General features: G+C 50.5%; 1 protein-coding gene across 3 annotated transcripts in view; it reads right to left on the reverse strand.

Annotated features, from left to right (window-relative positions):
* Nucleotides 1–15,613, reverse strand: part of KSR2 (kinase suppressor of ras 2) — a 90,855-nt gene that overhangs the window by 64,896 nt on the left and 10,346 nt on the right. For all 3 annotated transcript variants that reach the window (XM_064727045.1, XM_064727043.1, XM_064727044.1), the window contains exon 4: nt 8,401–8,902. In XM_064727045.1, coding sequence (XP_064583115.1) covers nt 8,401–8,902 — 502 coding nt within the window. The remainder of the gene's footprint in view (nt 1–8,400; nt 8,903–15,613) is intronic.

Here is a 15,613-nt window from a genome sequence, read left to right on the forward strand (position 1 = left end):
AACCCCACCCTGGCTGAGGAGTCTGAGCATTCCCAAACGGCCTTGGGGATTTGGGATCACAACCAAAATTTGGGATCACAACAGCTGGAGCTGTCTCAGCACCAGGTCGCCTTTGGCACCAGGACAAACACACAGCTCCGTGCCCAGTGCCACCCCACATGCCAAATCCCCCTGGTGCACTCAGGGTGGCACCAGATTCTGAAGGATTTTCAGCATTCAAGGCAGAGGATTTTTTTGAACCTGCCTGAAGAGCTGAAATTCCTTCATTCTCCACCCAAACCTGAACAGGCTCCACACTCCTGAACAAGCTGGGCTTGAGATAAAGAAATAAACACAGAATATCCTGCAGATGTTCCATTTATCCTTCCCATTCCCATAAAGAGGCAACAATCCCTCCCTCCCTCCCTTGGCCAGAGGAAAAGCAGCTCCTTCATATCAAAGCCTCAGCACTTAAATATTTATCCAAGTGCCTGTCCCCACTTCCCTGGGTGCCTGAATTTCCAGGCTCGACTCTGACTGATCTATTATTCTCTTTTCCAAGCACAAAGTGGAACTTTTTTATTACAGCTGCAAATTATGAAGCTGGGAGATTCTTTGAAGGGAGTTTGAGCCAAACAGGTTTTATCCCCCCCTCCTCCTCCTCCTCCTCAGGGCTGCAGGAGCAGCACTGGGAGCAGACAGGGGCAGGAAGGAGCTGGCAGAGGTAATTGCCAGGATCCTGGAGCTGGAGCTGTTTCTCATTAAGCCCTTTCTGTTTTCTTGGTTGCCACCGTTACGTTGCTTTGAGGGCGCTGGGGGTGAGCTGGGGCCAGCCAGGGCTGCTGGGGATGGGCTTCCTTCGGATGGAGAAACTTCCACAGGGATTCAGCCCCTGAATGGGGAACCCTGAGGGGGTTTCCTCATCCTCAGACAGCACAACCTCAGCCAGGTGGGGCAGATCTGCCCCAAACCTGGAATGATTTGGGATGGGAGGGACCTTAAAGCTCCTCTCATTCCACCCCAGCCATGGCAGGGACACCTCCCACTGTCCCAGGCTGCTCCAATCCCTGTCCAGCCTGGCCTGAAAAACTCCCACGGATCCAGGAGCAGCCCCAGCTCCTCTGGGAGTTCCATCCCAGCCCCTCTCCCAGGGAACAATTCCCAATTCCCAATATCCCATCCATCCCTGCCCTCTGGCACTGGGAGCCATTCCCTGTGTCCTGTCCCTCCATCCCTTGTCCCCAGTCCCTCTCCAGCTCTCCTGGAGCCCCTTCAGGCCCTGCAAGGGGCTCTGAGCTCTCCCTGGAGCCTTCTCCTCTCCAGGTGAGCACCCCCAGCTCTCCCAGCAGAGGGATGGGTGGCCTAAAGAACACAGAGATTCCCACAGGATCATCCAGTGCCACCCCTGCCATGGCAGGGACACCTCCCACTGTCCCAGGCTGCTCCAAGCTGCATCCAACCTGGCCTGGGACATTCCAGGGATCCAGGGGCAGCCACAGCTGCAGAGCAGAGGAGCTCCAGCCCTTGGAGCACCTCCATGGCCTCTCTGGGCTCCCTGCTTTTGGTTTTCATCCCATTATCGCCAAGGAATCCCCTGGAGCTCTTGGGCCACCACTGAGGGTCAGGAGAAGCTCCCACCAACATCCTGAACCACGAAGAAGGGAACAGGGGAGCTGCTCCCTGACTGGACACAGAGCTGGGAAGGGCTCAGGCAGTGCCAAGCCCAGCAGTGGTCATTTCCATCCTGGCCAGCACTGCCCACAGCCCCTGCCCTTTCCATGCCCTCCCTCCCAGCCAGGAACGCGGTGCCACCTCTCCCAGGATGCTCATCCTGATCTAAATTCATCCTCACGCCCGTCTGGCTTCGAAAGGAGCCTCAACTCCTCATTAAAGGACACGGTGAGAAGTTTCTCCTCTGAGCACGGCTCTGGATGGAATAGCAGGGCCGTAATTAACATTAATGACACTCCTAAGGAGCGCCGCAGCCCGGAGCAGCGGGATCGTTCCAGCGCGGAGCCAGGTTGGAGCGGGGGCCACTCATCACTGTCACCTCACGGTGTGCAGAGCATCCTTTGGGGGAGCTGGACACATTCCAGGGGCTGTGCTCAGCTCCACAGCCCGGCAGCAGCAGCGAGATTAATCAGGGCAATGATTTGGAAGCACAGGGAGAGATGCTGCTCGTTTTGCTCTCCAAATTCCTGCACTGCCCCTCGCTGGAGTTCCAGGCTGGGCTCTGGTTTTGGGATGAATAACAGCACGGAGATCATGTGTCGCAGGCATCTTTCCATGAACAATCCTTTCTTTAGGATTTTTCCTCCTGAGAAGCTGAAAGGCCTCAGGAACAAAATGTAAACATTGATTATCTGCTGCTGTGGAATGCAACAGGTGCATCTGTGATTGGTCTCATGTGGTTGTTTGTCATTAATGGCCAATCACAGTCAGCTGGCTCAGACTCTCTGTCTGAGCCACAAACCTTTGTTATCATTCTATTCTATTCTTAGCCAGCCTTCTGATGAAATCTTTTCTTCTATTCTTTTAGTATAGTTTTAATGTAATACAAATCATAAAATAATAAATCAGCCTTCTGAAACATGGAGTCAGATCCTCATCTCTTCCCTCATCCTCAGACCCCTGTGAACACAATCACAATCATGGGATACTTGGAAATCATGGAGTCCCCAAGTGCCACATCCACACAGGTTTTAAAAGTCACTGAGAGTGGGGATCCAGCCCTGCCCTGAGCAGCTGTGCCAGGGCTGGACTGCTCTTTCCATGAGGAATTACCCCAAAATCCCCCCTGCCCCTGCCCTGGCCCAGCCTGAGGCCGTTCCCTCTGCTCCTGTCCCTGTTCCCTGGAGCACAGCTCAACCTGGGGCTGTCCCCTCCTGTCAGGAGCTGTGCAGAGCCACAAGGGCCCCCTGAGCCTCCTTTGCTCCAGGCTGAGCCCCTGCCCAGCTCCCTCAGCCTCTCCTGGGGCTCCAGACCCTGCCCAGCTCCGTTCCCTGCCCTGGACACGCTCCAGCCCCTCCAGGTCATGATGGACCCAGAAGTGCCCCCAGGATCTGAGGTGTCTCACAGGGGACGGGCCCTGCCCTGCTCCTGCTGCCCCTCAGGGCTGGCACAGCCCAGGTGCCAGTGCCCTCCTTGGGAAGAGGCTCCATATGGATCATTTCCACACGTTGGGCACGTCCTGCTGCATCCACCTGCTCTGCAAACATCCATCTCCCGCTCGTGCCCAGTGCCAGGAGCCCACCTGCCTTTCCAAAGCTGGGCAATGTCACAGGAGCTGCCTGGATGCTCTCCTGAATCCTGCCCATGCGGAACATCCAAGCATCGATCCACCAGGTGGATGGGAATTGCTACAAGGGGAAACGTCATTATTATCAAGGTTGAGGAGCAGCAGAATTAATGATCCATCAGGGCCTGTTTAGGAGCAGCTTAAATGATTAAATCTGAGGCACAGTCCAAGCAGGGGCTGCTTGGTGGGGTGGGGATGGAGGAGAACACCTCTGCTCCCAGGTTTTTGGGGGTCTGGGATTCAGTTTTTCATCTCTGTCCTTTCTGCTCCCAGGTTTTTGTGGGTCTGAGATTCAATTTGTCACCTCTCTGCCCTCTGCTCCCAGGTTTTTGTGGGTTTGGGATTCAGTTTTCACCTCTGTCCCCTCTGCTTCCAGGTTTTTGGAGGTCTGGGATTCAGTTTTTCACCTCTCTGCCCTCACCTCCCAAAGGACAAAGAACGGGCCAAAGGCCGGGTCTAAAGAGGAGTCCAAGGATGAAGGATGGGTTAAAGGGCAGGTCTAAAGATGAAGGACTGGTCTAAATATGGGTCCAAGGATGATGGGTGGGCCTAGGTAGAGGTCAGCAGATAAAGGATGGGCCAAAGGCCAGGTCTAAAGAGGGTCCAAGGATGAAGGATGGGTTCAAGGGGAGGCCTAAAGAGGAAGGATGGGTCTAAAGATGGGTCCAAGGATAATGGGTGGGTCTAGGTAGAGGTCCAAGGATAAAGGATAGGCCAAAGGGTAAAGTCCACCCACTCCTTCCAAGGGTTAACATAAGGATACAGGATAAAAGATAAAGGATAAAGAATGGACCAAAGGATAGGCCAAAGGCCAGGTCTAAAGAGGAGTCCAAGGATGAAGGAAGGGATAAAAGGGAGGCCTAAAGATGAAAGATAAGGTCTAAGGATGGGTCCAAGGATGATGGGGGGATCTAGGTAGACGACAAAAGACAAAAGATTGGCCAAAGGATGGGTCTAAGGGTAAAATCCACCACTCCTTCCAAGGGTTAACAAGCCCTTAACGAGCTGGACTTCAGTTCCCCAGCTAATGGATTTTTGAGACCTCCCATTCCGAGTTTGTTTCTTCCCTGGCTCCTGGCTGATGGATAATCATTAACTACCCATGAGAGACTCCAATGGCCCGTGGAATTCATGAGGTATTAAATGGGCATTATTTTATCAGCCACTCTCAATGTTTTGTTTGGGTTCGAGGACCGTTCCTGAGATGTTTATGGGCTGTGGATTTATGGAAGTCAGGGGATCTTTTCAGGAGTAATGTTCTGTACCTCGGAGTTACGGTCGGCAGCTGGAGACTCCATGCGGGAAAATTGGAGGCTGGGAGCTCCAAAAAGAAAAAAGTCAGACTTAACCCCTGCCTCAGAAGGTCTTGGCACACAGAAATGATGGATTAAACACCGGGAATAAGACCCAAAACACAACATTCAAAGGAGTTTATGAGCTGTCACCGGAAATCAAGCAGTACAAGGTGGCCTTGCTCGGGAGGGGACCCGGTCGCTGCTGCTGCTGTCACAAATAAATGGTGCTGGTTTATTTTCTGTCTGTGCCAAGGTGGAGAAATCCGGGGGGAGCAGCCTCAGAGCACCCCGAGGGCTCCACTCCATCAATCCCAACACACAGATCATGGGGAGAGAGATTTCTCCTCCTGCCAAGTCATCCCTGAGCCTGTTCCACCCCATCCTGAGCTGGGGAGGAGATAAAGGGACTTTGGATGAGTGGCAGGACACAGGGAATGGCTCCCAGTGCCAGAGGGCAGGGCTGGATGGGATATTGGGAATGGGGAATTGTTCCCTGGCAGGGTGGGCAGGCCCTGGCACAGGGTGCCCATCCTGGATCCCTGGCAGTGCCCAAGGCCAGGCTGGACATTGGGGCTGGAGCAGCCTGGGACAGTGGGAGGCGTCCCTGCCATGGCAGGGATGGCACTGGATGGTCCTTAATGTCCCTTCCATCCCAAACCATTCCATAAATCAGCCTGAGGGACACCAAACTCCCTCCTGGGAGGGTCTCAGAAGGGTCCTTGCAGAGACCAGGCAGGATGGGGTTAAATCTCCACCCCAAATCACTCCAGGAGATCCCACCCAGCACTTGGGACCTCCTCAAACTCAGCTCTCCATGTCCAGCCCCTCCTTCCATGCTGGAACAGGACACAGGGAACAAAAAGCCCCAATCCACAGCAACCCAAGGGCCCAGGGACACAACTAAAACCAGGAGGGGGTGATCAGGGCAGGTTCCAAATCCTCCTCCAGGGATGAGCTCCCTCCTGCAGGAAGCACAGAGGACTCGGACTTCAGGGACACTGTTAAAGTGTGGCATTAAAAAAAATCCCCATCCTCAAATTCCACGGCCATAAAATAACAATTAGCTGAGAAGAGCCAGAAAATATTTCAGTTTTAATCCATTTTTTCTCTGTGCCAGGCATTTTCCACCTCATCCAGGCTAATAAACAACTTCCACTCCAGCAGGGCTGTGCTGGAAAAAAAGAGGGAAAAAAGAAGAAGCTGCCTCTTTAATGCACTAATTACAATCCCGAAGCACTAATGGGATTAGCAGGCAGGATTTAGTGGTTGTCTCCTGCAAAATCATTAAGTGCCATTAGAGAAAATGAAGTTCCCTGCTTCTCCAAGGGGTTTGCAGGAATCCGGATCCAAGCCGGCGCAGCAGCCCCTGGGGCACAACGGGGCCCTGTCAATATTGGCTCTTCCCTTGATTAATTCCCTAATCAGGAGCTGAGATTGCCCAGCACCACTGGGAAGGGAGCACTGGAGACACTGGGAGAACTGGCTGCACTCAGGGAAAGGAATCATGGAATGGTTTGGGTGGGAAGGGAACTTAAAGCCCATCCAGTGTCACCCTGCCATGGCAGGGACACCTCCCACTGTCCCAGGCTGCTCCAAATCCCATCCAGCCTGTCCTGGGACATTCCAGCGATCCAGGGGCAGCCACAGCTGCTCTGGGCACCCCGTGCCAGGAATGTGGAGAGGGATGAAGGCAGAGGGGACATCACTGTGCGTTTGTGTCACCCTGTGTGACATTTCCATCTGCACACCCTTCCCTGTTCCTTCCCTTTGCAGGGAATTCCAGGCGACCCCTCCCCACCCTGGGGAATCAGTGGCCAGAAGATCCCATGGTGTCCAGCTCCGGGTGAGTGCTGGAAGGTGTCCCTGCCCTTGGAACGCTACAAGCTTTAACTCCTTCCAGCCGAAACCTCAATTCCTGCCTGACTCCATCCAGCTTTCCCAGCACTCCCTTCCCGGTGCTGCCCGGCAATTTCAGCTCAGGATCATCAGGGAATACCCAGGGACCAACCCAGGGATCAAACAGGAGAAGCTCTGCCCTCGATGGGACCCTCTCCAGCTGAGGACAGAGCGTGGATTGGGGCTGGAATGCCGAGAAAAGCGGGAGGAGGTAGAGGTGGGAACACGGGGATGCTCCTGGGGACCCAACAAAGCCAACATTTCTCCAGTGCCTGAGCACGAGGGTGGCCTTCCAGCTGAAATGGTTTTGTTCCCAAAAGGTAAAAGCCTTTGGAGAACAAAAATTCCCAGCTCAGGGGAAAAGGAGGGTGGATGATCACCCTCACCCCGCACGATGACGGTGCCACAGGGGACAAGTGACACCACCACACTGAGGCCACCAGACACATCTGCCACCCCCAAACCCGCCCTGGCTCCCTCTGCCCAATGAGGGGAGCTCCAGGTCAGGCACTGGGAGCCCCTCAGTGTGGATTTAAAGTGGATTTAACCCTTCCCGTGTCCCAGCCGGTGCTGCCCAAACACCACGGACCGGCCGGAGGGGCTGTGCTGGGTCAGGGCATCCCTGCTCCCTCACAACCTTCAGAAGACCATTCCCAGGGTTCTTCTAATCCTCAAGAACCGCGAATTTTGGGATGAAAAGAGCAGTTTCCCCTGAAAAGAGCTGCTTTGGACCAGCTCCATCCCGAAACACCCTCAGGGAGGGGAGGTGATGTCCCAAAGTGGCCACGAGTCCCCTCTGCCACCCCGTGCCATGGCAGGAGAAAGGTTTTCCGAGCAGAGCCACCGAAAAGAGTGGAAAGGGATGGGGAGGGAATGTAGGGATGCCAGGGAATCCTTTCCCTGCCCAGCAGCAGCCTCTGCCGGCAGCGGGGCAGCAGAGCAGGAGCCGAGGATTCAGCAGAGCCTGGATGGAAAAGATCCCGGGGGGTCTCAGAACACAAACTCCTCTCCATGAGGATTTATAAATCCATATTTCCACTTTCCAGCTGGAAGGTGATTATTCCCATCTCTCTCCGGAGTGCACTCATTCCCCCATGCAGCTCTCACAGCCATTCCCGTGCAGCAGCTGGAAATCCCATCCCACATTCCAGCATTGCCAGCAGCAAACCTGGAACCCCTGGCTGCTCCCCATCCACCCCAAAATGAGATCCTGGAGGAACAGAACCCCTTCCCACAACATCCCAGCTCCCCATCCACCCCAAAATGAGATCCTGGGGGAGCAGAACCGACACCATCCCACAACACCCCCGCTGCAAGGAGCTGCAAAAAGGAATTTCCACACAAAACCTCCAAACAAGACACATTATTTAGGGATAAAAGTCCTTTTCCCAAGTGCTGGGATGAGCCTTATCCCCCCCAGCACCTGGGTCACCACTTACTTGGGGGTGTGCTCCCCATCCATCCCAAAATGAGATCCCGGGGGAGCAGAACCGACACAATCCCACAGCATCCTTGCTGCAAAAAGGAATTTCCACACAAAACCTCCAAACGAGACGCATTATTTAGGGATAAATATCCCTTTCCAAGGCTCTGGGATGAGGTTTACCCCTTTCAACATGCAGCAGCACTTACTTGGAGTTGTGTGCCTCATCCACCCCAAAATGAGATCCTGGGGGAGCAGAACCCCATCCCACAACATCTCTGCTCCCCATCCACCCCAAAATGAGATCCCGGGGGAGCAGAACCACATCCCACAACATCCCCGCTCCCCATCCACCCCAAAATGAGATCCTGGGGGAGCAGAATCGACACCATCCCACAGCATCCTCGCTGCAAAAAGGAATTTCCACACAAAACCTTCAAACCATACACATTATTTAGGGATAAAAGTCCTTTTCCCAAGGCGCTGGGATGAGGTGGGTCACCACTTACTTGGGAGTGTGCGCCTCATCCACGCGGTGCCCCAGCTGGAACTCGTGCGATTTGCTGCGGTGCAGCGCCGTGAAGCCCGGGATGAGGTGGATCAGCTTCCTCGACGAGGGCGGCGGCGTGCCGGGGGGCTTCAGTTTGTTCCTGCGGCGCACGGGGGGCGTCCCCGGCGGGGTCATGGTGGTGACGATGTTGGGGGTGCGCGGCGGGGTGTGCGCGGCGTGGCGCTGCCGTGGGGACGGCGGCAGCGAGCGGTGCCCGGACTCGAGCGGCGGGCACAGCCCCGGGTGGCCCTCCACGGTCAGGCGGTCCACGTGCGTGTACATGGGGCCGTGGGACGAGGCGGCGTGGCAGTGGTGCTGCCCGCACTTGGGGGGCATCTTGGGGCTCGGGTGCGTCCTGCCCCAGGGTCCTGGATCCGCGCTGGGGCAGCCGGGGCTGTTCTCCTTGCCCGGCTCCGTGCTCGGCCACTGGATGGTCCAGTCCTGCTTGGAGAGGCTCCCGCCTGGAGAGGGCACAGAGACACGGCCGTGAGGCGGGGAATAGAGTGGGGATGTGTGGCAGACAGCTTTTCAAGGAAAATCCTTTCTTTAGGATTTTTCCTCCTGAGAAGCTGAAAGGCCTCAGGAACAAAATGCAAACAATGGTTATCTGCTGCTGTGGAATGCAACAGGTGCATCTGTGATTGGTCCCATGTGGTTGTTTCTAATTAATGGCCAATCGGACAGAGAGCCGAGCCTCAAGCCTTTGTTATCATTCCTTCTTTTTCTACTCTTAGCCAGCCTTCTGATGAAATTTTTCTTCTATTCTTTTAGTATAGTTTTAATGTAATATATATCATAAAACAATAAATCAGCCTTCTGAAACATGGAGTCAGATCCTCATCTCTTCCCTCATCCTCGGACCCCTGTGAACACGGTCACAGAGATTCTCTGAAGAGCAGTGCAGGGGTTAAAGGTTCCATCCCCGGGGGTGTTTTTGGGGTGGATGGGGCTGGGAGCAGCCTGGTTGAGTGGAAGGTGTCCCATGGAATGGGGTGATCCTAAAGGTTCCATGATTGATTCGATGCTGGCGCTGCATCCCAGCAAGAAGTTTCTCTGTGTTACAGAATCTTGGAATGGTTTGGGTGGGAATGGACATTAAGGATCATCTCATCCCACCCCTGCCATGGCAGGGACACCTCCCACTGTCCCAGGCTGCTCCAGCCCCAATGTCCAGCCTGGCCTTGGACATTCCAGAGATCCAGGGGCAGCCTGGAGATCCCACTGTGGAGCCTCACCACACCAAGACAGGGATTCCCAGGGGTGGAGGTGTCCCCATGTGTCCCCACCATCACCAGCTCCTGCCGCCACCCCAAATGGTGGCACTGGGATGGTGACATCCCAGGCTGATGCTCCATCTCACTCCCATAATGAGAGGGCTGTAATTAACAGAGGCTCCTCTCCACTCCTAATTATCCATCACCACCAGGAGCAAAGCAGCACCTTTGGAGCACCCAGGGATGATCCAGGTGGAATTTGGTCCTTGATCCCAGCTCAAGGCCCCTCAACTGAGGCCTTTTGATTGCCCCCATCAAGGAAAACCCAAATCTCCTCATTTTCCAAATCTCCTCATTTCCTCCTCCCTGGCTGGGTTGGGAATTGGATCCTCTCCCCTCACTCCGGCCTTTTCATGGGAATGTTCCAGTTCAAGCTCCAGGGGAAAAGGAGAGGCTTGGGAAAGGAAAGGTTTGGGTTGGAAAAAAGCTTTGAGTCAAGGGATGGAGGATGGCGCAGGAGGAGTTTGCTGGAGTCATTTTCTCAGAGCACAACATCAAAATAACTGATAAAAAAGGCCAAAATAATTTTAAAATATAAGAAAATTAGGAGGGAAAAAATTCCCAAATAATTGTAAAATATTTTTAAATAACAATTTTTTAAAAATAAACAACTCCTAAATAATTGTGAAATATTAAAACATGTATCAACAAAAGAATAAAAATTAAAATAATATTAAAAACCTTAAAAATTAAAATGAATTCAATAGAATGGATAAAAAATTAAAGTAAACAAGATAATATTAATTAAATTTTTAGAAATTAAAATAAATTAATCAGAATAAAATATAATTAAAACAATGATGAAAAGGTTTAAAATTAAAATTAACTGAAAATAAAAATACACCAAAATAAATAAAGTAAATATCATAATTAAAAACTCCAAAAAATAAAACTAATTCATTAGAATGAATAAGAAGAACAAGAAATTAAAAGTAAGAAGTAAAAATGTTGTAAATTAAATAGAAAAGATAAGAAATGAAAAGAAATGAAAAGAAATGAAAAGAAATAAAAAGAAATAAAAAGAAATAAAAAGAAATAAAAACTATCAATGCTTAAAAATAAAATAACTCATTAGAACTATGAATAAATAAAAATAAATGAAATTAAAAATAAGAACAATAAAAATATTTGCAAAAAAAAGTGAAAAATATCAGCTATGCAAATCACCGCGCACCTATGCAAATCCTGCTCTTCCCATTGGCCGCTTCCCTCGCCTTGATTTGCATAACACCGAGCCTGCCTGGCGCTAATTAGCGGCGTTAATGAAGATGAGTGAGGATGTCCTTGCGCCCCTCGTATCCCAACGATGCTCCCGGGAATAAAAACCATCCCCGGTGTGGGTTCAAAATTAACGGGAAGAGCCGGGAGAACGTAAATCCAGAGGGGAAGGCGGCAGGTAGCGAGATGGGATCAGCTTAAACCGGGAAAATGCGCTTAACAGGGGCAAAAACAACAAAAACATCCCAAAGCTCCTCGGGCTCCAAAGCCTGTTAGGGGCGGGAGGATTCCGCTCCCTCCCGGCGCTCCCCGATGCTGCTGCGCTGATTCCCGGCTGGAAAAGCACGGGGAGAGCTGGAGGGAAGGAAAGTCACCTCTGTCCCGTTTGTCCCCAAATTGGTCGCCTGAGTGCCCCCCAAAACTTCGTTGTTTTGTTTGGATTGCAAATATTATATATTATATTATTTTAAATTTTAAATTTATTATTATATATTATAATAGACAGTATTTATTTAATATATTATTAATATAGAATTCATTATTTATTAATATATATATATATGCATTTTATATATATTTATATGTACTTATAATTTCTTTATACATTATTTAAGAATATATATAATTATATATAATTACATATATTATACATATTATATAATGTGTATAATATAGTAATACGTATAATATATATGATTATATATAATAACATGTATTATGTATAATAATATATACTATATAATAATATGTATAATATATATAGTTATATATATTCTTAAATAATATAATTTATATTTTATTTAAGTATATAATTATATATATCATATACATATGATTATCTGTTATATGGTATATATTATATATGTGTATGAGCAAACGTATAATATATCATATAATTTATTGTATATTATATTGCATTATATAATATTAGATAATAGAGAATAGATATTCTATATAATAGATAATATAATAGATTTTTATTATATAATTATATATTATGTGATAATATAATATAATCATATTTATTTAATAATAATTATGTATTTTTTTATATCAGCCACAGCCACCCCCCAGTCCCAGGGGCCACTTTTGCTGTTTGTGTGGATGCTCCCTTGGGTGAATTTGTCTTTATTAATCCCCTCGGATCCCTAACTCTGCCCCATTTCAGCAGGGAAACTTTTCCCAAACCTCTCCATTAAAAACCAACTGGAAAACAAACTCCTGGGAAGAGGAGGCAGCACTGTGATGCAGGTCATGGATCCAGAGATGGAAAAATTCCATCTGTCCCAAACCACAAAGAGCATGGTTTGCTTTATTTTCCTAAAAATTAAAGGCTGGCAATAATTCCCACGGGAGCTGTCAGGCAGCCCAGCTGCTCCTGGGGATGCTCCCAGTGCTCCTTCCCTTCCCAAAAACTGCTCCAACCTGGACATTTTGGGATGCCCAGGGTGTTTTGGGAACCAGCACCCACATGCCAGGATAGCAGCCTCTGGGATGGACTTGAATCCCCAGCTTGGCAGCACGGGGATATCAGGGAGGTCAACCTTTCCCTCCTGTGCACCACACCAGCACAGCTCCCAAATTCCCCCCAAACCGGGATTTTCCTGCTTTTTCCTCACTGCTCCCAACCCTGCCTGACCCCACGCTGTCCCCAAGCCACCCTCAGCCCTCCCAGGCCTCATCAAGATTCCATCCCAGCTCATTTTTCCCAGCAGGACACTTAAAAACCTGCACACATCCCCCAGCAGTCACAGCCCATCAACTCCTGCAGCCACAGCTCCAGGAGGATTTAATATTCAATTAATCCCACTCCGAGATCCAACCCCAAAACAAAACCCCACTGCCAAGGATCCCAGGAAAACCCAATCTTTGCTAACCCCACAAAGCACGGGGGTGAGTGTGGATTTGTCACGCTGATTTAGGGGATGCTCCGGGGTGTCACTCTGATATTTTATGAAAAATCCCTTCGGTAGGATTTCTTCTCCTGGGAAGATGGGAAGCTCCAGTTTCTCCCTGTTTTCCAGCTTTTCCCTGTTCTCCCTGCTGCTTTGGAATGTGATTCGGAGAATTGTTTACCCATCATGTGAATTGTTTTTAATTAATGGCCAATCACCATCAGCTGTGTCAGACTCTGAGTCTGTCATGGGTTTTTATTATTAATTCTTGTCCAGCCTTCGGATGTCTCCTTTCTCTTTCTTTAGTATAGTTTTAGGATATAATTTCTTTTAATATCATATCATAAAATAATAAATGAGCCTTCTGAGAACTTGGAATCAAACTCTCATCTCTCACTTCATCCCTCACAACACCGGGATTTTCCCTGCTGCCCCTGGGATGCTCTGCTTGGGAAGTTCCTCCTTTTCCAAGCCCATCCCAACCAAATCCATCTCCATGAAACAGCCTCCAGCTCCCTGCCCAGGCCAGGGCAGCCTGGGAAATTAAAGGCTTCTAATTAACGACTCAATAAATAAAGATGGATGGGAAAGGTTAATCCTGAGCCTCATTCCTGCTTTATGAATACAAATCTTGGCGTCGCGGAATCGGCCGCTGCGGCTCCTGCCAAGGAATTCCAGCTTTTAAGGAGGATGCAGCTTGTTCATTAATTACATTTTTGGGATGAGGACAATGTATTGATTCACAAGGAGATAAAATCCAGCTAAAATACAGATTAAAAGGTGTTTCTGAGGCTGTTGGTGCATGGGGGGGCTGTCATATCCCAATAGATATAAAATCCCAACACTGCATCCTAAGAGAATATTGCTGCCATCCCAGGATGCTTTTCTATCCCCATCCTAAAAGTTCCCAGAGAGCTCCTTAGGGCTGGCCAGCCTCAGTGTCACAGGGCCATGGAGGCAGCCAGCAGCTCCAAATCCCTGTAATCCAGCGGATGGATGGATGGATGGATGGATGGATGGATGGATGGATGGATGGATGGATGGATGGATGGGTAAAAGCAGCACAGCACCCCTTAGTGCACCCCAAAGCCACAACCCCATCCCTGCTCAGTCCCCAACAGCCCAGGAGGACATTCCCAAGGTCCCAGCAGTGCTGCTCTGCCCATCCCAATCCCACATCCCACCAAAACACGCGTAGGGAATCTGGAGCTGGGTGGGATGATTGGCTCCCACTGCCCACTCAAGGTATCCAGGGAGCGTCCTGCTCTTTCCTGGCCACAAATCCCACTGTTCCCAACTCCCTGCTGGCAGGAAAGGGGCAAGGAACTCTGCTCCTGCTCTCCCAGTGGATGAAAAGAGGAGGAATTCCTGGGATGGAGCTGTTTGCTTGGCAGAGGCAGGGAACAGGGAGCCCATCTGGTATCGCAGGTGGAGCTTCCCACACCCAAATCCTCCAGAAATTCAGGGAGATTTGGTCTCCTCCACTGCCTGGGAGCTCCTGCACCCCTCAGGTCACCTCCCTGTCCCCAGGGTTGTGTCATCCATGGGACAATGCATCTCCAGGAGGGCATGGACCCACAGCAGCTGGAATTTCCAAGGATCCTGATCCAGCTGTGGCAGAGCAGGAGCAGCCACAGCAGCATCCCAAGATAGAGCAGCCAGAGCAGAGGGTGATGGATGGAGTTAAATGGGAAACACAAACACTCCCTGCCTGGCTGGCTCTCTCCTGCTGGGATCCAATGGAGCACCAGGAATGCTGGCAGCCCCATCAGCTGCCCCATTAGGGAGCAAATGGAGCAGCAGCATCCCACAGACCTCCGGTTCTTCCATCTCCTCCTCCTTCCATCTCTGCCTCCTTCCAGCCAGAAAACTCCAGAGGAACAAGAGAAACTTCCTGCAGCTGCCCAGCCAAAGGCCAAGGTGGATTTTCCAAAGCAGGGAATTCCCTGGGCCGAGAGGGCAGAGGAGAGAGTGGGATTTGCGTGGAGCAGCTTTAAAAGTCAGAGGTGTTTGAACAAAGAGCAGCTGAGAGCCCTCCCGGGGCTCCCAGGGAGGCACCACTGCCCTTGCTCAAATAGCAGGGAGAGCTCATGGAAATGCCAGGGGAAGGGAGGCAGGAGCTGGGTTTGGGCAGCTGGAGAGGGGGATGTCACAGACATCTTTTCATCAAAAATCCTTTCCTTAGGATTTTTCCTTCTGAGAAGCTGAAAGGCCTCAGGAACAAAATGTAAACAATGATTATCTGCTGCTGTGGAATGCAACAGGTACATCTGGGACGGGTCACATGTGGTTGTTTGTAATTAATGGCCAATCACAGGGAGCTGGCTTGGACAGAGAGCCGAGCCACAAACCTTTATCATTCCTATTCTATTCTATTCTTAGCCAGCCTTCTGATGAAACTTTTTCTTCTATTATTTTAGTATAGTTTTAATGTAATATATATCATAAAATAATAAATCAAGCCTTCTGTTACATAGAGTCAGATCCTCATCTCTTCCCTCAACATAAGACCCCTGTGAACACCGTCACACCCCAGTGCCACTGTCCCCAGCACGGGGTGGCACTGCCACTCTGTGCCATGAGGGAGAGGATCCAGAACTGGTGGATGTGGCCAAAATCTCTCCAGGCTGGAACTGGAATCCCTCTCTGGGACATTCCGTGCTCTGGGGACACTGCTGGGCCCCCAAAGCTGCCCCTCATTGAAACCGTGTCCCGTGCTGTCCCCAAGGGCTGCTCCACACCCGCACAGCCCAGCAGGGCTCATTCCCAACCTCCCAAACCCTGG

The sequence above is a fragment of the Zonotrichia leucophrys genome, chromosome 15 (genome assembly GCF_028769735.1).
Source record: "Zonotrichia leucophrys gambelii isolate GWCS_2022_RI chromosome 15, RI_Zleu_2.0, whole genome shotgun sequence".
Taxonomy (NCBI): Eukaryota; Metazoa; Chordata; class Aves; order Passeriformes; family Passerellidae; genus Zonotrichia; species Zonotrichia leucophrys.